Raw genomic sequence first — 27,382 nt, 5'->3', positions numbered from 1 at the left:
ATGGTATAATTATTGTTGTGTGTACACTTGATGTGACTAGAAATTATGCAATGAGTTCAGCTAAATCAAAATAGTCATAACCTCTGTCTGTGTAACTACTTCTAGAATTTTGGATTAACTAATTGTGTTTACTTTTATACTATTATTTGACTAGTAGTGATACTTTTGCGTTAGTCACTAGTAGTCCAATTAGTAGTGATAGTTTTAGAATTCATTGTTGATAATGCATAGGTCCTGATATTTTTTACATAAGTTGTGACTACTTTCATAATTATAACCACTTTCTTTGTAGCGATCCCAATGGATTTAAGTAACCAATGTGAAAAACACAAAGCCAAACTTAGGTGGCTCTAAGGTAACCATCTCAAACACTTTTACAACTCTTTCAATGTCCCACACTCTTTATGGAATTCTAACTTCTCAAGTTCAATGAAAGACACCCTTGGCAAAACTCTTGCATCCTTCTCTTTCCATTATATATATAATATGTCACCACTGCCCATGGAATGAGGACACCAAAAGTTTAAGTGAATCATTTTTCAAACTCAATAACCAATAAAAATAGGAGAAGTCTTATAATGTGGCCTCAATACCCGCCTCAAAGGCACATGGTATTCTCATCTTAATTTCTAGAGATCAAATAATCATCCCTTTATCTAAGATCTATAGGGTACAATCAAGCATCCTAATTTTCACAAGATATTTTACTTAAGGTTAGATATTGACTCATGAACCCATGATCCATGTGACAAAATAGAAGAGAGCGATCGACACCCACTCAAGGGTAGATTAATCCTTTCCCAACTCAAGAGTTGATGCCTATAATATCAGTCTCATTTTAGCGCTCAATGTATAGACCAAATTTAATACCAACAATCTTGGAGTAATAGATTTACACAACCACAAGGAATCACCTTTGCCTTAATCTGTATAAAATTTGACAGAACCATGCCTATGCGGTGATAAGATTACACCAATTCATGTCCACTTGTACTCATCTTCATCAAAACTCTAATATCCAACTCGATGGTCAAGTCTCTTGGCAAAATAACCCTTGTTCCAACTAAGATTAACATTGAGGAACCATGATTCAAGTAAGGATGTTGAACTCAAAATCCACAAGTACTAAAGGTAACTGCCATGATCCTCAAGTAACAACACCTATCACTTGCCACCCACTAGCCAAAGTTAAGAGAAGTGATGTCATACACTACTTAAACTAGACATCTAAAGAATTAGCATCCTTCAATAGTCCAATCAGGTAAGAGATGACACCACCCACAAGTATAACCAATGGCGCCCAACATTAGTTAAAGTCTCAACCTTTGACTTAAGAGGGACAGACAACTTCATTCTCAAATAAGTCATTCATTGGGTTTTGAATCCCACGTGAAAGCCCTACATCCCTTGAGGATGTCAAGAGCCCACCACCAAGCTCTCCTCAGGGTGCTCATTTGGTTCCTTAAAGAATACAGAAGGAGAGACTATTCACCTAGTGTTCCCTAAAAAAGAAAATGTTTACTTCACATTCTTGCTTATGTATGAGTAACCATTTGTGGATTTGATGATCATACATCACAATGCTAACTATCTAGATCCACAAAAATGTCATAGCGACATTCAAAATGTGTTTTGTGACATTTTTATAATCAATTTCATGTTAACAAAAGTTCCTTCCACAACACATTTGATATGAACAAGGTATCCTTCTAAGGTTTCCCATAAACTAGAGGGGTGTCACAGATATAAGAATGTAGCTATTTGAGACCAAGCTTTGGATTTATTTTAGCTATTAATGATATTGGTCTTTCTTGTTATGCAATAGTAAACGAAATTGTAATTAATGAAAGTTGGAAAATGGCCTAGGAGGTCCTAACATAAAGTGGCAAATCTAAAGAATTTGATAAATTTTATTTGAGCTCTAATTTGGATGAAACTACCATATGGAGTCATATTGCATATGGAAAATATTCTCTTAAGTTAGCTTGACAGTATATAAAAGTAAAGAATTCTTTCGTAAGTTGCATAACATTGCTTGGTTGTTCAAACATTCCAAAATCATTCTTGTATAAGTTCTATTTTATTTTATTTTATTTTTTGCAGCTCCTTACTACCATGGAAAGGCTACATTCTTAAGGAAAATCTTACCCTTTGTGTTTGCATTGCCAACATTCATAAGAAAATAGAAATAATTTGTTTTTCATCCATGATGTCTAAAAGAAATCTATTAGAACGCTTCTTCCTCCATAAGACATCCAAATATCTTTTTTAATTAAGGCAAGGAAATCCCTATGTAGGGCTATAAATGAACCAAGCCACTCATGAAACTCAACCTAGTAAGAGTGTGATCAAGCTCATATATTATATAAATGAGTGACTTTAAGCTTAATCAATTTTGAGACTCCTTTATTGAAAGAGGTAAACTTGAGCATGAAAGGTTGGCTCATTTCGACTCATGAGACGCTCAATTGCAGGTTTGGTTGAGCTCGTCTAATAGACTTGGTTTTGGCTCCTTTATGGGCTCATTTAATATGATTGAATTAGACTAGATATATTGTAATAGGATTAAAAGTAGAGACTATTTAGACATGAGTTTGTTTAGTTCAAACTCTGTAATCTCAACTTAGTGATTAGGTCAATGTATAAGGCGAGCTTAGTAATGGCAAAAAAATCTTAATGCAAATTTTTACCTTTTCTCTAAAAAAATCTTAAGAGTCTTTAGCCTCTCACAATGAGAAGTTCCAAAAGAACCAAAGCATTTAAAAGCACCTCAGCAACTTGGTTTGGTAAATGCTCGTCAGCTTGTTCATTTGCATAAATAGACAACTTGAGAGCAAGTATATTCAAACTCAATTTAAATTCTATTGGACCTCAAGTTCAATTAAAAATTTATTAAACTTTGACTTGATTCGGCTTGTTTGCAATTCTATATCTATATTGCCTTTCTTAAACAATACAAAATGATTGCTAGCCTCTACCATGTGTAGGAGGATCTTAATGCTATCTTACTTGAGAAAACTCCAGTTGAGACAATGGTGATTCAGTGTCTACAATCTTTTTGTCAATTTTTAGCATAAACTCTATGGAATAGGATTTTGATAATGGTAAATATTTTTGTTTTGCTTTCTCTCTTTTCTTATCTTGTTTTGTTCCTTGTATTGTAACTCTTTAAATTAATACATTCACTGACCTTCTCTTGAACTCTATGGAATCATTAAACCCATATTTTCGGACACTGTGTAATTTCATTTGTGTCATTTGCACTCTCTTCAACTCCCCGTGCTGCACGCATTAATCATATACTAATACATGATTATTTGGTCATTTCTAGAGCATCTCCTATAGAAAACAAAACATATGTAAAGATAAGCCATCACCACACACAAGTTGAGATGGCCGAGTTGGTCTAAGGCGCCAGATTAAGGTTCTGGTCCGAAAGGGCGTGGGTTCAAATCCCACTCTCAACAATAATTACTCTTTTTTAATCTTCATTTTCTTGTCATTATATGCTCGTGAAGTCCAAAACTCCACAAGCTTTAGGGGAAAAATAAACAAATATGCTTTTATAGTCTTATGCTTTGTGAATTACTGAAAAAGAGAAACTTTTTCTGTACGCCTCCACATTACTATCACTTATTTAGTTATCTCCATTATCATTATCATTATCATTCCTATGTTTAAGGGGGTGTTTGCCCATTTTGATTTATTTCCATACTTGGTTCTCTCTTTTAATGACTTTTATGTCTTTGCAAGACTTAATCATTTATTTGAAAAAATCTTAAATTTAAATTTGTATGGATATAGGCAAATTATGATATAAATTATATTATATTATATCTGGAAGCATGAATTTCAAATCTTAAACCTTCATCATTAAGCTTTCTTTTCATCACAACAAATAATAATAATAATAATAATAATAATTACCAATTGTTTTCTTACCATTATATGCCCGTGAAGACTGTCCAAAGCTCCACAAGCTTCAGGGAAAATAAACAAAACTGCTTTTGCAGTCTTATAGTTTGTGAATTACTAAAAGAGAGAAACTTTTTCTATACGCCTCAACATTGCTATCACTTATTTGGTTATCCCCATTCATTATCATTATCATTCATGTGCTTAAGGAGGTGTTTGCTTACTTTGATTTATTTCCATATTAGGTTCTTTCTTTTAATGACTTATGCCTTTGTAAGACATAATCATGTATTTGAAAAGGTCTTAAATTTAAATTTGTATGGATATAAACGAATTATGATATAAAATTATATTATGCTATGTCTGAAGGCATGAATTTTAAACCTTAAACCTTCATCATTCAACTTTGTTTTCACCCCAGGAAAAAATAATAATAATTACTAATTGTTTTCTTGCCATTATATGCTCGCGAAGAGTGTCCAAAGCTCCACAAGCTTCATGTGAAAAATAAACAAAATTGCTTTTTGCAGTCTTATAGTTTGTGGATTATTAAAAATGTGAATTTTTTTCTATACATCTCAACATTGCTGTCACTTATTTGGTTATCCCCATCCATTATCTTTATCATTATCATTCTTGTGCTTAAGGAGGTGTTTGCTTACTTTGATTTATTTCCATACTTGGTTCTTTCTTTTAATAACTTTTATGCCTTTGTAAGACTAAATCATGTATTTGAAAAAGTCTTAAATTTAAATCTATATAGATATAAGCAAATTATGATATAAAATTATATTATATTATATCTGGAAGCATGAATTTCAAACCTTAAACCTTCATTATTCAGCTTTGTTTTCATCACAGCAAAATAATAATAATAATAATAGTAATTACCAATTGTTTTCTTGCCATTATATGCTCATGACGACTGTCCAAAACTCCACAACCTTCAAGGAAAAAATAAACAAAATTGCTTTTGCAGTCTTATAGTTTGTGATTTACTGAAAGAGAGAAACTTTTTCTATACGTCTCAACATTGCCATCACTTATTTGACTATCCCCAACCATTATCATTCCAGTGCTTAAGGAGTTATTTACTTATGTGATGTATTTCCATATTTGGTTATTTCTTTTAAAGACTTTTATGCCTTTGTGAGACTTAATCATGTGTTTGAAAAAGTCTTACATTTAAATTTATATAGCTATAGACAAATTATGATATAAAATTATATTATGCTATATTTCGAACCTTAAACCTAAATTTAGGCGAATTTAACAAATTTCAATACAAACATAAGTTTAAATTTTGTTTTAAACCACACAATTCTAATTCAAGACTTCATACCGTCGAACAAAGCATAATGCTTCTTGACCCAATTGAATCAAACATAGCCAGCTAAGACAAAGAAGCAGAGCTCAGGAAACTGCATCCTGTGTAAGTTGAAAATACAAGTTGCAATTGAAAGAGACAAGCAATGGACAAATTAACTGGAAAGTGGCACAATAATTGACATGCTCGTGTTGTGCACATGCATTATCAGCGGCAAAGGCACGACTCTCTATGGACAAGGAACTTTCCTGGTGGCTTGTCGTTGCTGCAGATTAAGCGGTGCCCACCTGCGCATCTCCCCATTTCATTTTCCAGCCAATCTTTTCCATGGTCCCAAACACGCACCCTTCTTTTTTATTTCTCGAGGAAGCACCGCAGCCGCTTCCTTGGGTTGAGTACAGTTTGAGATGCACTCGATCGTCTTGACTTTATGTTTCGAATCATTGGTAGAGAAGAATACACATCAAAAAACAACAGCATGGTTGGGGAACATTAAATGGATTTCATTAATAATGAGTAGGTTAGTTACTATAATTTACTGAGGATGCCAAGGGATTTGGGTTTCTAGGGTATACAATTTTATCCTCATACTATAAAATGAAAAAAGCTTAGTTTTGGGACGGACCTGTTGTGGTGGGATTATAAATAAATTAAGTATCAAATTTATGAAAGTATTTCATTTTCATTCGCTTCAAAGAGTAGCTTACAACGGTATATGTATACAATAATTCAATAACAGAAAACTTAACAATTCAATAACTGAACTAACAACTCGAGAATTAAATTAACAACTCAATAACTAAACTATAACTATGAGATGATGCTGTAAGCTGTGCTGCTGCTGACTACTGCTTCTAATTGTAACGCGCTCCCTCAAGTTGGATAGTGTATGGTAATCTTGACACATAAATAATGGAAGGCATCTGAATCCAAAGCTTTGGTAAAGAAGTCTGCGAGTTAATGACGCAAAGGCACAAACAAAAAATGAAGAAAACCAAACTGAACATGATCTCAAACCAAATGACAGTCTATTTTAATATGTTTGGTTCGTTCATGAAAAACTGGATTCGATGCAATGTTCATGGCAGCTTGGTTATCACAATATAAAGCTACAGAGTGCGGATGAGAAACATGGAGATCCTTAAGTAACGAAACTAGCCAAACCAGCTCACATGTAGTAGATGCCATAGCCCTATATTCAGCTTTAGTAAAGGATCTAGATACTGTCATTTGCCTTTTAGAACACCAAGAAATGAGAGATGAACCAAAAAAGACACAAGAACGAGTAAGAGATTGTCGACTTTTTGAGTCCTATTTTGTTTTTGATAATGAAAAATACAAGGTATTTAATATCTATCAAGTTTGTGTGCAAACTCATATTAGTAAGATCATTTGATAGCACGTGAAGACTTGAAGACTAAAGACCCAGAAGATTTATTTCGTGTTGTAATTCATGTCATGTTTAATTTAGGTTTGTAATAGTAGGATTGGTCTATAATAATTGATGTGCATCATGCATATAGGAACTTATAAGCTCAAGACCAGATTGACCTTAGGGATATTCGGTCGACCGATGCCATGATTTTTAGGCTAAGTTAAATAATTTCAGAAGACCTTAGAAAGACTTTAAGTCTATGCACAAACACATAAGATGTCCCCAAAATCAATTAACATATCAGGGGAATTAATTGAAGTGAAAATGAACATAAAGGGCAAAACTGTGAGGTTTCGGGCGACTAAACCCTGGGTGTACAAAACACCTCGGGCGACTGAACATTTGACGAGTCAAAATGTTGACTTTGGTTTCGGGCAACCGAACCATTTTGAACACATCGTCCATGGGCGACCGAACCTTGACTTTCACTTTTCCCACCAACTCAACAGCTCGAACTTATACGTTCAAAATAGCCTCGGGCAACCGAACACATGAGTTTGGTAAACCGGACTATGGACCAGGCAACCGAATCGTAGACCTTTTGGAAATCATCTCAGTTCAGCCAACCAAACCTTGACTCGAGCACCTAAACCTTCAAAAATAACTTTTTGGACTAAGTCTGTTCGGGGGACCAAACCGTGGATCAGTCACCCAAAACTCTTAGGTTGTTTTAATTTTTACCACGGTTAAACACGGTTAAACAAGATTAATATTTCTAAATGGTTTTAAAACAAAATTAAGAATTACATTGGTGTCCCCAATGGTCATAATTTAATTCACTTCTATATATAGGGGCTCATTTGTGAAAATTAGCAAGAGATTAGTAAGATCATTAGCGAAAAATCCTCTCAAATTTAAAAAGCCTATTTTGCCAATACTACTTCAAATACTCTCATACACTCTTTTCTTTGATCATCCAAAGTATTGTGAGAGTTCCTATTGTTCTATCACTCCATTTCAAATTGCTTAATACCCTCATTTGTATTGGTTGTTGATTGTTTGATTTTTGAGAGATAAGCAAGAGTTTTCCCACGGATTTAACTTGATAAATCTAGTATTGGGAAAACTCATTAGCTTGAGGATCTTAGCATTGTTATTACAAGATTCCTTAAGCAATAATTTTTGTGTGCAGAGTATATCACAAGCTTTATTTTAAACAACTTTTATGCTTATTACATTAAGGAAAATATTTTTGAGTTTGTTTGAATATTCTTATCAGCATCTTTGAAACCTCAATCTAATATTAAGATTTGTTATATCCTATTTTAAAGAGTAGCTTGTTTGAACACTCTTATGCATATTTGAGATTATACATTACTGAGTGTTGATAGCACACATACATATCACTGAGCTTATAAATTCTATATTATTGATGTGCATTGATTGATTGTAATTGGTATATATCTGCTTGATTGAGAAGTACAATCACTATACCTGCTTTGGTTTGTACTGTACTGATTATTGTATTCTAGGCATGGGCCTAAAGAGGGAGACGAGCCCTGTTGAATAGTCCTTGATTGTCTTAGACCCAGTTAGGAAGGGTAGGTACACTATCCTGGTAAGGTGTAGGTTGAGGTCAGTTCTGCTAATTAACCTGGTTGTAACCGCTCCCGCCTCATCCATTAAGTGAGCATTAGTAGAATCCTCGAGCTTGCGAGATAGAGGCGGGGGCGTAGGCAATATTGGCCGAACCCCAATAACATATTGTGTGTGCACTATTTTATATTTTCGTAATTTATATTCTTGCACGTGTATGTTATAGTGTGAATGCTGCGCATGATTTAATTTCTGCATACCATTTATCTACGCATTTGGGTTTATTTGTATATAGACATACCCTAGGTTGAGTATTACTGCTTGTGGAATTGAAATCAATGTATGAAGTTTTAAATACCTAATTCACCCCCCTCTTGGGAATACACCAAAGCTAATAGAAATCTTCGAGTTGAAGAGTAGCTGGGCCAATCCGAGTCAATGAAAGCACTAAGTTGAAAACTTGAGCTACTAGAAAAGAAAAATCCTTGGCCACGACTGGATTTGAGATAACGTAGTACACGTACAACACCTTGGAAATGAGGAGTACGTGGATTGGCCATAAACTGGCTTAGAACTTGAACGTTGTAGGTTAGATCAGGCCGAGTGATAGTAAGATATAGCAAGTGACCAACCAGCTTTCTATAAGGTAAAGGATAAGCAAGTAACTCACCATCTTCATTGGTAAGTTTGAGGATCTGTTCCATTAGAAAAGCAACTGGTTTACATCCTAGACCTGAATCTTGTAGAATGTCTAAGGCATATTTCCACTAGCAAAGAGAAATACCCTTTGAAGGCTATCTCCAAACCCAAGAAATAGCATAAGGAACCAAGATCCTTAATCTTAAACTTCTCATCAAGAAATGATTTAATGACAGTAATTGTAACGACTCGAAAAATAATGGTATTTAAATAATAAAGAGAGAGGGATATGGAAACAGAAACAGAATGAGGCAGTACGCTTCGTCGATGAATGTTTTGCGTTTGTCGACGACATTGCACTTTGGAGATAATAACTCGGAATTCTTACATAGGGTCTCATCGACGAACACAGAGAATTCGTCGACGAGCGCATAAAGGGACCTCATCGACAAAGTCACCCCTCGTCGACGAGAAGATACCGAGAAGGCTTTTTGGGACAGTCTGAAATTCATCGACAAGGGAGGAAGTTCGTCGACGAAATTATTAAAGGACTCATCAATGAGGTGATGTGTCTTGTCAACGAATTAGGCTCTATAAATGGTCAAAACCCAGATTTTGATGAAATTTTAGCGCGGGAAACCCTCTCCTCTCTCTCTCTACATCCCTCTCTCTTTCTCTCTTTGATTCCAGGTCCGTTTTACACTGGATCGACAATCTGAAGCCACCACGACGCTCCTGGCGAAGCTCTCTGCAAGTATGCTAGAGCTGATTGTTAGTGGAGTTGGTTTAGATTTCATCCCAATCATAGGGTAAGACATTTTATTCAGTATTTGTCTTTCCCTCAGTTATAAGAAATACAATACACGAAAAAATACTGATGTTTTTGTTCTGGGGGATGTGGTTTCAGGATGTTAAGTGGAAAACCTTATGGGTATAAGACTAGAGTATAGTAGAGACTTTTCAGAAATAAGGTAAGGAAAATATGCTATGCTAGAAGATTTACTTACGTTATCAAAAATTTTATATATGTATGCATGTATACCAGATATTATACAAGAAATAAATTTTTAAAGTATGTGTGACCTGAGTATATGATATTTATATGGAGTTTTATGTAGTTTTTCAGTATTTCAAGTTATAAAGATATAGTTAGATAATTGCACATTTTATACAGACAGAATTTGTATACATATACAGTATATATATATATATATATATATATATATATATATATATCAGTATACAAATATTTATTCAGAACAATATATACAGTGTATATAGAAAGTTATGATTTTTTAAATGTCTTAACACTTAGATTATATAGAAAGGAAGTACAAACAGATTATATAGAAAGAAAGTATAGACAAATTACATAGTTATATCATCAAGATGCTACAGATATTATAGTATTTACTATACAGCAATATAGTGTTATGGTTATTTTGGAAATATAATGAAAACAGGATAAAGAGTATAGTATGTATATATATATAGTATCAGATCCCTGTGGAAAGATTACAGACAGATACAGTACATATATAGAATACAGAGCACGGTACCGTTGCTAACATAGATAGAGTGCAACCACATATCTCAAATAGTGTGTGGGTATCGTCAACCGTACTCGAAGAGTTTGCAGCTTCCCAGTTCGCTGGGTGGAGGGGGCCGATTTGATGAGGCAGCAGCCTGTCCCGAGCTTAGGAGTGTATGCAGTTTGGCTAGGCTGGAGTAGTGTAGAGTATAGTGACTTACTTGGAGGGCCGACTAGGTTAAGTCCTGCCTACAGGCCACACAACCCTGTCATGAGGGGTTAAATCATGACATACATAGTCCCAGGGAAAGAGCACAGATATTTATATGTATACAGTTTTACAGCATTTGTTAAATATAGTATGATATTAGCAGTATGAAAGATAGAAAGTTCAGATGATACAAATGTTTTAAATTACTATAAATGTGTTTTATTGATTTGCCATATCTTATGGTTTTTAAGTATGGTTATTATAGTTTTACGACTCGGTCACCACACACTAGTAATAGCATATTTCCACTTACTGAACGTTGTCTCACCTCATTACTTTATCACTTTTTGGGTAAGCCAGCTAGGCGAGCAGATCAGGCTCGCGAATAGAGATCACTTGGTTACTTTAGTTATAGGGTAAGTTTTTGTGTAGGGTTTTGTATTTTTGGGGTAGTTGACACTAGACATAGAGATGTATTATGTAGTTATCGTTTAAAATACTGAATTCTAGTATTGTATATATATGTATATGTGGTTATATGATTTATGTTTTCCGCTGCATAGGGGTGCCCATTACATATAGATATCAGAGTAATTTATTATTAAAAAAAGAAAAAAAAATGATATAAATTTTGATGTCGTTACAAATTTGGTATCAGAGCCTAGGTCAGAGACTAGGTTGTTAGGTTCTGTAGACTCTAGAGTGCAGTAGAAAATAATACCAGAATATAGGAAAATATTTGAGGTTTGTTCTATGATCTGGATACGAAATTTCGTGATTGTTTCTGTATTTTTCCTGGGGTGACGATTTCAGGAAAATCATAGTAAACTGTCAACAAGTCATGTGTTTAGGTTACAGGATTGGATTGTGGGATAGGATCAAGGGGAAAAGTTGATGATGAATTTGAAGTTTTAGTTAAAGGAAATAAGCTAGATTTGTGTGGGAAATAGGATTCTGAAAACGGTGTTCTATATGTTTGCAGGATGGACCTAGGAGGCAGTAGCCCTCACACCAGTGGGGATGATGGAGCTGAACCTTCTGGCACAGGAGGTGGAGATTCCGATGTTGTGCTACGTAGTGTGGCTCAGCAAGTTATGGATGAGATAGCACGGAACTTTAGAGAGCAGGGAGGTCCATCTCTAGTTCAGGGATGTATCATAGAAAAATTTATGAAGATGAATCCGTCGGCCTTTTTTGGAGCGACTGATCCTGCAGTTGCTGAGAATTGGATATAGGAGATGGAGAAGATTCTGACAGTACTTCACTGCACCAATGAGCAAAGGGTCTTATATACTACATATAGGTTGGTGGGGGAGGCCGAGAGATGATGGTCAGCCACCAGACTATTAAAGGAGTAGAGGGCGATACCAGTGCCGATCAACTGAGCTCGATTCAGGGACATGTTCTTTCATAGATATTATCCTACTTCAGTCAGAGATGCTCGAGTACAGCAGTTTCTAAGTCTGTCCCAGGGGTCATTGACTATCCAATAGTACGCCACGAGATTTATCAAACTATCGTGTTTATGCCCCTATATTGTCCCAGACGAAGCGAAGAAGGCTAGAATGTTTGAGAGAAACTTGAGGCGCGATATTTACCGACAGGTGGCAGTATTGAGGATCTAGGACTTCTCAGAGTTGGTTGTCAGGGCTATTATAGCATAGGAAAGTTTGCCTAGAGAGATGGAGACATAGAGTCAGAGGAAGAGGATTGTGCCCTCGAGTTATCAAGTGAGTCCTAGTCAAGGCCCTTGGAGAGGGGGTAGATTTGGCAGAGGCCAGAGACAGATGGTAGAGCACGGAGGATTTCAGGGCGGACAGCTTCCTGCCATTTGTCCAAGATGCGGACGGAGAGATCCTAGTTAGTGCCGACTAGGCGAAAATGTTTGTTATCGATGCGGAAGGCCAGGTCATATCGCTCGATCGTGTCAGATGCCGTTGAATTATGCACAGGCTCCCAAACCATTTCAAGGTAGATATCAGGCACCCCGCGGTGGTCAGAAGAGGAACACTACACCGGCGAGGGTCTACGCATTGACACCGGGAGACGTTGAGACAGTTGGAGACGTGGTCATAGGTACTTTTACTGCTTTACCATATAAAATGATTGTTTTGTTTGATATAGGTGTCACTCTCTCTTTTATATCGGCGAGATATGTGAAAATAGCTGGAATAAAGACAACAATTAGATATAGAACTGTCCATGAGTACGCCGATGGGATCTGTGGTTAGATGCAGGAGGGTACTTCAGAATTTTCTAGTAAATATTCAAAAGAGAGTGCTATTAGCCGATCTTGTGGTCCTAGATATGCAGGGATTTGATGTGATACTAGGCATGGATTGGTTAGCTATTTATCACGCTAGCATTGATTGCCATTAGAAAGAAGTGATTTTCAGACCCCCGGGTGAGCCAGAATTTAGATTTGTGGGTTCACGCGTGCGTGCCTTGCCACAGCTGGTGTCGACTATTTAGGTGAAGAGACTGCTACAGGGTGGTTGCTGGGGGTATGTCGCATACATAAAATATTTGCCAAGAGAAGAATTGAGACAAATTGACATACTAGTAGTGAAAGAGTTTCCAAATGTATTTCCAGAAGAATTACTTGGTTTGCCACTTGATCATGAGATTGAGTTCACTACAGACCTGTTGTCGGGATCTGCGCCAGTATCTAAAGCACCATACCGTATGGCTCCAGTTGAGTTGAGAGAATTAAAAGATCAACTACAGGAATTGATGGACAAGGGTTTTATCAGGCCAAGTGTATTGCCCTGGGGTGCACCAGTTCTAATCATGAAAAAGAAAGATGGGACTATGAGACTGTGTATCAATTATAGGGAGATCAATAAACTGACTATCAAGAATAAATATCCTCTCCTTAGGATCGATGATTTATTTGATCAGCTTCAGGGGACTCAGGTTTACTCCAAAATTGACCTGCGGTCGGGTTACCATCAGGAGAAAGTTAAAGTAGAGGATATTTCGAAGATCGCGTTTCGTACCAGGTATGGGCATTACGAATTCTTAGTAATGCTGTTTGGGTTGACTAATGCACCAGTAATATTTATGGATTTGATGAATCGGGTGTTCCATCAATATTTAGATCAATTTGTGGTTTCATTAATGATATACTGGTCTATTCGAGGAGTTTTGAAGAGCATGAGTATCATTTGAGGTTGGTGTTGTAGATATTGAGAGAAATAAAATTGTATGCCAAATGAAAGAAATGTGAGTTCTGTCTAAGGCAAGTTACTTTTCTCAGCCATGTGATCTCTGAAGCAGGTGTATTTGTTGATCCAAGTAAAATAGAGGCAGTGGTGAATTGGGAAAGGCCAGGAAATGTACAGGAGGTCAGGAGTTTTCTAGGATTAGCAAGCTATTATCGGCGCTTCGTAGATCGCTTCTCTAGACCAGCGGGTTCATTAACCCGACTTACGAGGAAAAATGTAAAATTTGAATGGACTGATGACTGTAAGTAAAGTTTTCAAGAGTTAAAACGGCAGTTAGCATCAGCTCCGGTGTAAGCTATTCCATCAGGGGAGGACAGGTTTGTAATATACAGTGATGCCTCTTTGAAGGGTCTTGGATGCGTGTTGATGCAGCATGACAGGGTTATTGCATATGCGTCTAGGCAGCTTAAAGAATATGAGAAGAATTATCCTATCCATGAATTAGAGCTTGCTGCGGTGGTGTATGCTCTTAATATTTGGAGGCATTACCTATATGATGGGAAGTGCGAGATTTTCACGGATCATAAGAGCCTGAAATATTTATTTTCCGAGAAAGAGTTGAATATGAGGCAAAGAAGGTGGCTAGAGCTTATTAAAGATTATGACTGCACGATTAGTTATCATTCAGGAAAAGTGAATATGGTGGCAGATGCTCTAAGTAGGAAGTCAGGGGGATCAGCACTGGCAGCCATGGAGATTCCACATTCAATGTTAATGGATTTGGAGAAGTTCAGTTTAGAGTTAATAGAGAAGAGTCCGTTGCAGTCATTGCTAGTTTAGTGGTTCAGCCTACGCTTTACGAAATGATTAAAGAAACTCAGAGAGATGATGCGGAGTTGGCAGAGGTGATGGCTAAAGTACAAAATGGTCAGGGAGAGGAGTTCAGCATATCAGATGATGAAGCCCTGCGATTCCGTGCTAGGCTCTATGTTCCTGTAGATACCGAGATCAGGAAAACTATATTAGAGGAGGCTTATAGATCCCTATACACTGTACATCCTGGTAGCACTAAAATGTACCGGAATCTGAGAGAGTATTTCTAGTGGAGTGGAATGAAGAGGGAAATAGCTGAGTTTGTTAAGCAATGCTTGACTTGTCAGTAGATTAAAGCTAAGCACCAGAGGCCAGTAGGGAAAATGCAGTCGTTGTTTATTCCAGAGTGGAAGTGGGACCACATTTCTATGGATTTTGTTACAAGGTTACCACCAGTGCGACAGGGGTTGAATGCAATTTGGGTGGTTGTTGATCGTTTGACGAAGACCGCCCATTTCATCCCTATTAAAGTCGGTTATTCCATGGACAGGTTGATAGAAATTTATGTTCAGGAGATAGTTCGCGTCCATGGTGTGCTGATATCCATAGTCTCAGACCGAGATCCTCGGTTCACTTCATTATTTTGGACGAGTTTTCAGGAGGCTATGGGTACACAATTAGCATTCAGCACTGCTTTCCATCCCCAGACAGATGGTCAGACTAAGAGGACGATTCAGACACTAGAGGATATGCTTCGTGCTTGTGTGCTTGATTTTGAAGGCATTTGGATCCAGTTTATGCTGTTAGTTGAGTTTGCTTACAATAACAGTTATCAGGCTAGCATCGACATGGCACCTAACGAGGCATTATATGGCAAGAGATGTCATTCTCCTCTTTTCTGGGATGAAGTAGGTGAAAGGTGAGTTTTGGGTCCAGAGATAATACAACAGACGTCCGACAAAGTCCGATTAATTACAAAAAGAATCAATACAGCACAGAATCAGCAGAAAAGTTATGCAAACACTCACCACCGAGAACTAAAGTTTGATGTGGGAGATCGAGTATTTTTTAAGATAACTCCTCTGAAAGGGGTTATGAGGTTTGGAAAGAAGGGCAGGTTGAGCCCTAGGTATATTGACCCTTTTGAGATACTAGAGAGAATAGGGTCAGTTGCCTATAGGCTAACTTTGCCGCTAGCTTTGGCTCGAATTCATGACGTGTTTCATATTGCCATGCTAAGGAAATATGTACCAGACCCATCCCACATCATTAGCTATGCAGAGATAGAACTTAAGGATTCATTGGCATATGAAGAAGTACCAGTACAAATTTTGGACAGAAAGGTTCAGACTCTATACACTAAAGAAATACAGTTAGTTAAAGTTTTGTGGAGGAATCACGCCATAGAGAAAGCTTCTTGGGAGCTCGAGGAGCAGATAAGACAGAAATAACCGCAATTGTTCCAATAAGTATAGAGGTAATCAGGTAAAGAATAATAGTTAGATAAGTTTATTTTGCAGGTACATGTATTAATTTTAATTAGTAGATAGCTTTTAGCTTTTATATGTGTAATCTCCTAGAACATAAATGTAACCACAGTATTCCTCCACCAGAAGTGAGGCATGTAATAAAATAATTAGACCATTTGCCTTTATAGGATGATAGATGGAGACACAGATAGTAAATTTCGATGACGAAATTTTATAAGGAGGGGAGAATGTAACGACCCGAAAAATAATGGTAGTTAAATAATAAAGAGAAAGAGAAATGAAAACTGAAATAGAAATAGAAAGAGGCAGTTTTGCATTCGTCGACAACATTGCACTTTCAAGATAATAATCCGGAATTCTTACATAGGGCCTCGTCGACGAACACAGGGAATTTGTCGATGAGCGCATAAGGGGACCTCATCGACGAAGCCACGCCTCATCGATGAGAAGATATAGAGAAGGGTTTTTGGGACAGTCTGAAATTCGTTGACGAGAGAGGAAGTTCATCGACGAAATTATTAAAGGACTCGTCAACGAATCCGGCTCTATAAATAGTGAAAACCCAAATTTTTTATGAAATTTCAGCGCAGGAAACCCTCTCCTCTCTCTTTCTCTCTACGTCCCTCTCTCCTTCTCTCTTCAATTTCAGGTCCGTTTTACATCGAATCGACGATCTGCAGCCACCACGACGCTCTTGGTCAAGTTCTCTGCAAATCTGCTAGAGCTGATCGTTGGTGGAGTTGATTTGGATTTCGTCCCAATCTTAGAGTAAGATATTTTATTCAGTATTTGTCTCTCCCTCAGATATAAGAAATACAATACACGAAGAAATACTGATGTTTTGTTCTGGGGGATGTGGTTTCTGGGTGTTGAATGGAGAACCCTGCGGGTATAAGACTAGAGTATAGTAGAGACTTTTCAGAGATAAGGTAAGGGAAATATGCTATGCTAGGAGATTTACTTACGTTATCAGAAATTTTATATATGTATGCATGTGTACCAAATATTATAGAAGAAATGAATTTTTAAAGCATGTGTGGCCTGAGTATATGATATTGATATGGAGTTTTATGTAGTTTTTTAGTATTTCAAGTTATACAGATATAGTTAGATAATTGTAGATTTTATATAGATAGAATTTATACATATACAGTTTATTTCAGATGATTATATAGATAGTTTATGTATATATATATAGCAGTATACAAATATTTATTCAGAACAGTATATACAGTGTATATAGAAAGTTATGCTTTCCTAAATGCCATAACACTTAGATTATACAGAAAGGAAGTACAGATAGATTATATAGAAAGAAAGTATAGACAGATTACACAGTTATAGCATCAATATGCTATAGATATTACAGTATTTATAGTACAACAATATAGTGTTATGGTTATTTTGAAAATATAATGAAAACAGTATAAAGAGTATAGTATGTATATATATAGTATTAGATCCCTATGGAAAGATTACAGACAGATACAATACAGATATAGAATACAGAGCATGGTACCGTTGCTAACACAGATAGAGTGCAACCACTTATCTTAAATAGTGTGTGGGTATCGTAAACCGTGTTCGGAGAGTTTGCAGCTCCCAGTTTGCTGGACGGAGGGGGCCAATTTGACAAGGTAGCAACCAGTTCTAAGCTTATGAGTGTATGTAGTTTGATTGGGTTGGAGTAGTGTAGAGTATAGTAACTTACCTAGAGGGCTGACCAGTTTAAGTCTCGCCTACGGGCCGCACAACCCGTCATGAGGGGTTAAATCATGACATACAGAGTCCCAGGGAAAGAACACAAATATTTATATGTATACAGTTTTACAGCATTTGTTAAATATAGTATGATATTAGCAGTATGAAAGATAGAAAGTTCATATGATACAAATGTTTTAAATTACTATAAATATGTTTTACTGATTTTCCAGATCTAATGGTTTTTAAGTATGGTTATTATAATTTTACGACTCAGTCGCCACACACTAGTAATAGTATATTTCCACTTACTGAGCATTGATTCACCCCATTACTTTATTATTTTTCAGATGAGCCAGTTAGGTGAGCAGATCAGGCTCACGAATAGAGATCACTTGGTCACCCTAGTTATAGGGTAAGTTTTTGTGTAGGGTTTTGTATTTTTGGGGTAGTTGACACTGGACACAGAGATATATTATGTAGTTATGGTTGAAAATATTGAATTCTGGTATTGTATATATATATATTTATATATATATATATATATATATGTATATGTGGTTATATGATTTATGTTTTCCACTGCATAGGGGTTCCCATTACATGCAGATATCAGAGTAATTTATTATAAAAAAATTAAAAAAATGATATAAATTTTGAGGTCGTTACAGTAATGCCAGACATATTAGAACTAGCAACCATAATGTCATCAACATAGACGAGAAGAGTTGTAAAATTAGCACCATCAACAAGAGTAAACAAGCAAAAATCAGCCTTCGATTGAGTGAATCCATAAGAGAAAAGGGTTGATGTAAGATTGGAAAACCATTGAGGTGAAGCTTGCTTTAAACCATACAAGCTTTTATTCAATCTACAAACCATATTCGCCCCTTGAGCTGCAAATCCAGGAAGAAGCTACATATACACTTCCTCAAAAAAATCACCATGAGAAAAATCATTATCCACATCAAGTTGATTAACAAAGAGATTCTGGGAGGTAACAACAGCAAGTAAATACCGAACACTGACAAGCTTTGCAATCGGTGAAAAAGTTTCAAGGTAATCTAGACCTTCACATTGAGTATACCCTTTAGCTACTAAACGGGCTTTATAATGTTCAATCGAACCATCTGAATGATATTTAATCTGATACACCCATTTACAGCCAATGGGTTGATGTGTGGGAGGCAAAGCAGTGACAGTCCATGTATAATTCTCTTTAAGAGCCTTAATCTCAGCAGCCATAGCACCAATGAGAAAACTTAACAGCTTCATGATAAAATTGTGGTTCCTTAGTGGAAGAAACATTAAGAAAAAAGAGTGATAGGAAGGAGACAGTGAAGTATATGAAAGAAGTGAACTAAGATCACAGGGCATACCTGAAGAAGGCCGAGAGCAATGAAGGACGGACTGGACGGGTTGTGAAACATTGGCCAAATTGTAGTGATAATTGAGTAGATATGATGGAGGATGACGAATACGAGTAGAACGAAGGGGAGGAACATAAACTAGAACATTAGAACTATTAGAAATAGAATTAAATGGAGAAGCCAGAGTGTGTGAAGGAGAAACCAAGGTGCTTGATGGAAAAGGAAAAGAAATATCATCAGAAGGTCGTGGAAGAACTAAAGAAGAAGAAAGAAAAGCAGAAGCAGAGGTGAGAAAATTATAAGGAAGAGATGAAAAAGTAAATTTTGTTTCATGAAAAATAACATCTTGTGAAATAAAAATTCCATGAGAGTGAAGATCAAACAATTGGTGACCTTTGATAGAAAAAGGATAACCGAGAAATACACACTTTCAAGCTCAAGAATCAAACTTGTTACGAGAGGAAGATAAAGTTGATGCAAAACACAAACAACCAAATACCTGTAAATGACTATAAGAAGGAAGTTTAGAAAAGAGAACTTCAAAAGGAGATTTGTTAGAAAAAAGAGGAGTAGGCATTCTGTTTATAAGATAGGCTGCAATGAGGATAGAATCTGCCCAAAAGGGTAAAGGAGGGTGAGCTTGAAATCGAAGAGCACGAACAACATTAAGCAAATGTTGGTGCGTTCGTTCAACAACTGAATTTTGTTGAGGTCTAGCAACACAAGTGCATTGGTGTATGATTCCTTTTGAAGCAAGAAAATCATACATAAGAAATTCCAACCCATTATGAGTGCAAAAATTTTTGACAAAGGTATGAAACTGATTTTCAACAAGAATAAAAAAAATTCTATAGGAACATACGTGTCTCATTTTTATTATTCATTAGAAAAATCCATGTACATCGAGAGAAATCATCTACAATGGAAAGAAAATAAAGAAATCCTTGTAAGGAAGCCACAGAAAAAGGTCCCCAAATATCAGCATAAACAAGTTGAAAACTAAAGGTAGTCACCAAAGTGCTTGATGGAAAAGGCAAGCAATGTTGCTTAGCCATGGGACAAACAGTACAAGGACAATTATTAGCAGACTTAAAAGGAGAAAACGAAAGAAAATCATGAAGTAGCAATAGCCTGGAATCGGATGGATGACCAAGCCTTTTATGCCAAATATTGAAAGAAGAATGTGTAGTAGTGAAACACTTTATAGTTGAAACAGAGGGTCATATCAAATGGTAAAGGCCATGAAGCAATTTCCCCAAGCCAATCATCCTCCATTGCTGCAGGTCCTATATAAAACAAAAGGAAGAAAGAAAAATGAAGGAACAAGAAAGATCCGAAACCAATTTACTGGAAGAAATAAGATTGAACATAAAAGAAGAAACACAAAAAACATTCTTTAAAACTAAAGAATTAGAAAGCACAATTAATATTACCAACATAAGTAACAGGTGCTTGAAGACCCTTAGGAAGCATAACAAAACTTGAAACAATGGATGTAATGGAAGAAAAGAAAGTAACTGAGTTAACTATGTGATCAGTAGCCCCGGTATCAATAATCCATGAAGTGGAAGGAGAGTTAACCGTGAGAGAAGCAAAAGTATGAGACTGAGATGAAAAATAAGAACAAGAATGACAAGAAAGAATACTTATCGTGTGAGTTGGAGTTAAAGAAGTACCAGTGACTACTGAAACTAATGAAATTGGTGGCTGAATGAGAGCTAATAACTGCTGACATTACTCTTGAGTAAAAGGCAATGATGGAGAATAAAAAATAGGCTCAGTAGAAACATTGTGAGTTGAACTTGGTGCTACAAATTTAGACTTAGTAAATTTGTATCTAGGAGGAAAACCATGCAACCAATAACATTTTTCCACAATGTGACCTATTATACCACAATGCAAACAAACAGGACGATCTTTCTTGGTGGAAGATTTTGTGTTACTACGTGTGGAAGATGCTGGAACAGAAGAAGAAATCATTGCAGCTAAATAAAAAGGATGAGCAAATGGAACTGCAATCTGTCGTTGACTCTCTTCTAGACGCAAGAGAGAAAATACTTTGTTGATTGGTGGAAGAGGATCAAGTAAAAGAATCTAACCCCGTATGTGACTATAGGATTCATTCAACCCCATTATAAATTGCAAAACAGATCAGATAGCACCACAAGAACACGAGAACAAAAGGGAGAAGGACGACAACTTTAGAGTTCATCCCAATAACCCTTTCAACTAAGTATAATACTGAGTTATAGAAATTGACGTTGAGATAAATCCGAGATAGCTTTCATGAGTTGAAAGATGCGAGGACCACTGCTACGAGAGAAGGGATCATGAAGTTCCAACCAAATCGCATGAGCATTGGTCACATAGATGACATTGGTTGCAATCTCCTTAGAAATTGAATTGATAAGCCATGCCATAACCATGCTATTTTAGCAACTCCATGGACAGTGAAGAGAATTAGAAATCGGTGGTTGAGGGAGAGATCCATCAATGAAAGCTATCTTATTCTTTGCATTCAAAGAAGTGAGCATTGATCGATTCCATGTATGATAGTTATCTCCGATCAAGACATAAGAAACAAGAACAACATCGGGATGGTGTTAATTATTGAGATAATATGAATTGACGAAATCATCAATGGTTGATGAAGAAGAAGAAGAAGAAGAAGAAGAAGAAGGTGGAATGAAAGATGCGGAAGGAGAAGAGGAAATTGGAACTTCGACCATTAGAGAAGCTTGAGAGAAAACACTCTAAAATAACTCTAATACCATATCAAATTTATGAAAGTATTTCAGTTTCATTCACTTCAAAAAGTAGCTTACAATAGGGTATATATACAACAATTCAATAACAGAAAACTTAACAATTCAATAACTGAACTAACAACTCAAGAATTAAATTAACAATTCAATAACTAAACTACAATTGTGAGTTACTGCTGTTGCTAACTTTGAGCTGCTCAGCATCTAACTGCTGCTGCTGTTGCTAACTGTAATATCAAGTTAGAACTTGACTAGTAAAAGATCATTTAGACTCGTTTATTATCTAAAGAATGATTTCTAAATTCATTTTATAGGCTTATTTAATAAATAAGTCAAGTCAAACATAATCCAGGTTTGATTTATTTCAACTCGTGAGTAGTTCAATTACAGGTTCGATTGGACTTGTTTATTAAGCTCGAATTAGACTCGTAATAAAACTAGATCATGAACTCATTAATAGGATCAAATAAAGTTTGGGCTGAGTTATGTGATTATGATAAGAAGTCCAATCCCAAGGTTAAGGCACAAGAACCAAGTTCGGTAAACTCCACGTTACACCTGCACAAAACTTAAATATCAAACAAATAAAAAGAATGATTCGAATTGAGCCCGAGGCCGAGCTCAAGCCACTAAATGAGTCAGCATGGAGCTCGAGCCCAAGCAAATAATTTAAATTTTCGAATCAAACTTGAGCCTGATTTTCTGAACTTGAATTGAACTGATCTTTTTTTTTTCTAATAATCCGAGTCTAAACATGTTGAAACTTAACTGACTCAACTTGGTTGCAGCTTTTCAACCGTTCTACTACTGCCACATTGGTCCATGAAGATCACGGCCCTTATAAAATATCACCGCTCAATGGTCAATAGGGGATACCGAGTCAAAGACTCATTCATAGAATGACCCACCAGAGAACCTGTCCATATTTAACACATCCACCTAGATGTCCAGCGTCTTTAATTTACACCCACAAATCAAAAAGCCAAGAAAGTGAAGAAAATAAGAAACAAAAAACAAATACAAAGAGTGTGAGAAAAAGAATGGGTGAAACCACAAAGATAACGAAGAGAAGAAAAGGCCCAATCCATGAAGGAAGAAGTTGAACGGCAAAAACATTGGGGGAAAAATGCACTCAAGTCGGGATAGAAAAGGCTCAGATACCTGCTTCCATGGCTGCATTCCAACTCCTTTTCTCAGTTTGCTTGCAGCCCGCGATGCAACATCGAAGCCCTCTAGCAGCGCTGCCAGCTACCAGCATGAATTTGCCAGTGCCACTGCTTCCACTCTCTTCCCAAATGCCCAATTCACCAACCACGAATCCTTAATTTCGTTGTCTGAATCATTTTCTAACTTCATCAAAGCATACCCACAATACTCCAAAACTGATCAGGCTGACCGGATCCGCGGCCAAGAATACTACCATCTCTCCCTCTCCAGACATGTCTGTCTTGATTACATTGGACATGGCCTCTTCTCCTACTCCCAGCAACAAATTCATCACCCAAATGTTTTTGTTGCTTCCACATCTGCTCCTCCCACATCATTGAATTCTAAAGCATCAAAGCAAACGTTCTTCGAAATTTCCTACAAGTCAGTGAGTCTACATTCTCAGGTACTGTACGGTGGCCAAGAATCAGAATTGGAATCCAAAATCCGGAAAAGAATCATGAGTTTTTTTAACATCACAGAAGCTGATTACACCATGGTTTTTACAACCAACCAGGCATCTGCCTTTAAACTTCTGGCAGAGTCTTATCCATTCCATTCGAACCAAAATCTTCTGACAGTCTATGATCATGAGAGTGAAGCCGAGGGTGTGATGATTGATACCTCCAAGAAGAGAGGCGCTCGAGTCATGTCAGCCCAGTTCTCATGGCCCAGTCTGAGGATCCATTCAGGAAAATTGATGAAGATGGTAGCGAGTAGGAGGAAGAGAAAGAGGGGGCTATTTGTTTTCCCACTTCAATCAAGGATGACTGGAGCGCGGTATTCTTACCTATGGATGAGCATTGCACAACAAAATGGGTGGCATGTCTGTCTTGATGCATGTGCATTGAGACCCAGGGACATGGACACCCTAGGCTTTTCGCTCATTCAGCCAGACTTTCTCATTTGCACTTTTTTTAGGGTTTTTGGAGACGATCCATCTGGGTTTGGCTGCCTGTTTGTCAAGAAGTCAAGTGCCTCGGTTTTAAAGGATTCAACCCTTGTCACAAGCATCGGAATTGTGAGTCTTAATCCAACTACAGGTACATCTCAGTTTAGTGAAGAGTCAGCCATTAATAGCATAAAAACTGATGAGCAAATGTCAAAATTTGTGTCTAGGGAAGATGACCCAGCCACAGCAAGCTCTGTCTCTGGCTCTCCATCTGCCCTGAAGATGGACAATGAAATTTCTGAATTGTATGAAATCAAAGAAGCAAGCGCAAAACAGAAGGAAGCATCATCTTCAGAAATTGTCGAATTAGAGACGCCCTTCGTTTCTGCACAATTCAAAGACAAAGACGGCGGTGTTAGTGGGAGGCCATACATTGAATGTAGAGGACTGGATCATGCAGATTCCTTGGGCCTGATACTGATTAGTAGCAGAGTAAGGTACCTCACTAATTGGCTAGTTAATGCATTAACGAGTCTCCGGCATCCACATTCAGAAAATGGGCTTCCCCTAGTCAAAATTTATGGCCCAAAGATAAAGCTTGACAGGGGGCCTGCTATTGCATTCAACTTGTTTGATTGGGAAGGGGAAAAGGTTGATCCCAGTCTTGTACAGAAGCTAGCTGATAGAAACAATATATCACTTAGTTATGGATTCTTACAGCACATTTGGTTCTCTGATAAGCGTGAAGAAGAGAGGGAGAGGATAGCAGAAACAAGGACAGCAGAAGTACGGGGAACAGTGTTAAATAAGAAAGCAGTTAAACTCGATTCAAGGATATCCGTGGTTACAGCTTCACTAGGATTCCTGACTAACTTTGAAGACACTTACAGACTTTGGGCATTTGTTTCACAGTTTCTGGATGCGGACTTTCTGGAGAAAGAGAGATGGAGATATACAGCACTTAATCAGAAGACAATTGAAGTCTAAAACGAACCTATTCTTTCATTTTTATTTTTATTTTCACATAATGATAGAATTAAATGTTTTGCAGCAGTTTATTATCTTGAGTAAATATATTCAGTTTTCCGCGCAAAAAAATGCATACAAAATAGTGGAGATCATAGCAGAAAAGAGTTTTTATTTGAATTTGTGAGATTTATAGTTACTATCTTATCAATTCATTAAGATAGCCACCATCACGAGAACAAACTGCAAAGTGAAAAAATGGCATTAAGTCCCCATATACAAATAAAAAAAGTAACAGAAAAAATAACCCAAAAAATCAAGATCTGAAAGTCATCAAACCAGCTAGTTATAGAACTAAGCTGTTGTCTCAAGGAGGTCGTTTAGTTTTGTTGAGACATGTGCTTTCAAGCATGTCACTGTATTTGTTAGTTGTTCTAAATGCCCTGAAATTGGTGACAAAAAAAATACAATGTATGTTTGCCCTTTTTTTCTAGGGATTTAAGGATGGGAAAGAAAAAATGAAATGGAGGGTTTTGAAGAAATTGTGTGTTCATGTGTAGGAGGGGGACATAGGAGTAAAAGACATTTTGGAAGCGCAACGGTCGTTGTTTATGAAGTTTGGTTGGTATTTATTAACACAAAATTCTTTTGGGTTAGATTTTTTAAAGCTAAATATGTTAAATGATGACATACTGTTCTTTACAGGCCACATGGATCAAATTCTTCTTTTTGGAGGAAAATTTTGCCATCTATGCTTGAGTTGTTAAGTAAATCTAAGTGGAACGTTAGAGAAGGAGATGTAAAATTGTAGTATGATAAGTTTCTAAATTCGAGACCTTTGTTTTCAGAATTTCCAAATTGTGTATATTCACATATCATATTAAAAGATTTAGTTATTAATAATGTGTGGGATGTGGAAAATTTGCAAAGGATTCTGGGTTTAATAAAGTAGAAGAAGTGATGGAAAGAGTTAGGAAACTTAGAAACTCTTCGAACATCCTGCTATGGCTCCCGAAAAAGAATGGTTGCTTTAATACAAAGTCGACTGGGGATGTTATCAGAGTTAGAGCTCCAAAGTTTGATTGGGTAAAGTGGGTTTGGAACAAATGGTTACCAAAGAAAATTACTATTTATATGTGGAAGGCTGCTTTTGGGTGCTTAAGCGTTGATGAAAAGGTGAAAAGGGTGGGGGTATCACTTACTTCGACATGTGATTGTTGTGACATGAGGCAATCAGAAAGCATGTTTTGAATGAGGGATATCTTGCTGCTGATGTATGGAGGAAGGTTTCGGTAAAGGTAGGTTTTTTTTGTGACTCTTATACTTCTGTTTTTATAAGCAAAGAAGGAAGAAGGAAAAACATAAAGGGGCCAGCACAACACAGTCTCTTTAACGAAGGCTTATATTTGTCGACGAGGGAACAACATAGGTTCGTCGACAAAGGTTCTGAAGCTTGTCGACGAATAATTACCAAGAGTAGAAAACTTTCAAATTTCTGGCTTCGTCGACAAGAGGCTTGTATTTGTCGACGAAGGGTCTTCTTGGTCTCGTCGATGAAACCCTATGTTCATCTACGAGAGGCGCCTGGGCTGCATCCAATTTTTTAGAATTTTTGAATTTTGAATGTTGGGTGATTGGGCAAACGGGAGGAAACCTTTGAAAAACTTTTATATATGTAATTCTGGGCATATATGAGAGAGAGGATGATCATTAGATAAGTGTATTGTGTACATCTTGATTTTCTTAGTGAAAATTTGTGTGTCATTGCTTCCGTGGATGTAGGCATTGCCGAACCACATAATTTTTTGTGTTGTTGTTCTGGTTGTGTATTTTTATTTACTTGTTGTTTGATTTCTATTGTGCATCTTCATTATCCGATCCATTATCACAACAAATTGGTATCAGAGCGAAGTTGTTATGGCACCGGGATCGTCTTCTGTAAGGTTTGACATCGTTAAATTTGATGGAACTAGAAACTTTGGTTTATGGCAGAGGAGAGTGAAAGACATTCTTGTGCAACAAGGAATGGCTAAGGCTCTGCTTGATACTCAACCGGAAGGAATGGATGAGACAACATGAGTAGATTTGAAAGCAAAGGCAGTGTCTACAATACGCTTGTGTTTAGCCGATGAAGTTCTCTATCGGGTGATGGAGGAGGGTTCTCCAGCGGCTATCTGGCGAAAGTTAGAAAGTTGGTACATGTCTAAATCCATCAATAACAAACTTTTTCTTAAGAAACGTTTATATTGGCTTAAGATGGTAGACGGATCTAGTCTAAATCAACACATCAATGCGTTTAATCAAATCATAAGTGATCTTATGAGAGTTGATGTGAAGTTTGATGAGGATGATAGGACTTTGATGTTGTTAAATTCCTTGCCCTCAACTCATACCTATGAAAGTCTTGTGACCACTTTT

General features: G+C 36.8%; 1 protein-coding gene and 1 non-coding gene across 2 annotated transcripts; both read left to right on the top strand.

Moving 5' to 3' along the window:
- The first annotated feature begins 3,386 nt into the window (after positions 1 to 3,386).
- On the top strand, positions 3,387 to 3,467 carry TRNAL-AAG (transfer RNA leucine (anticodon AAG)). Its single transcript has one exon. It is a non-coding gene; the product is annotated as a tRNA-Leu (tRNA).
- A 19,381-nt stretch (positions 3,468 to 22,848) lies between these two features.
- Positions 22,849 to 25,144, top strand: LOC131164192 (uncharacterized). The gene has a single exon (XM_058121201.1). The coding sequence runs from the start codon at positions 23,027 to 23,029 to the stop codon at positions 24,983 to 24,985; it is 1,959 nt and encodes a 652-aa protein (XP_057977184.1). The 5' UTR covers positions 22,849 to 23,026; the 3' UTR covers positions 24,986 to 25,144.
- Positions 25,145 to 27,382: the final 2,238 nt, after the last annotated feature.

Source organism: Malania oleifera, chromosome 9 (genome assembly GCF_029873635.1).
Source record: "Malania oleifera isolate guangnan ecotype guangnan chromosome 9, ASM2987363v1, whole genome shotgun sequence".
NCBI classification, from domain to species: Eukaryota; Viridiplantae; Streptophyta; class Magnoliopsida; order Santalales; family Ximeniaceae; genus Malania; species Malania oleifera.
The sequence above is the reverse complement of the archived record's forward strand: the minus strand, read 5'-3'. Positions and strand labels throughout refer to the sequence as shown.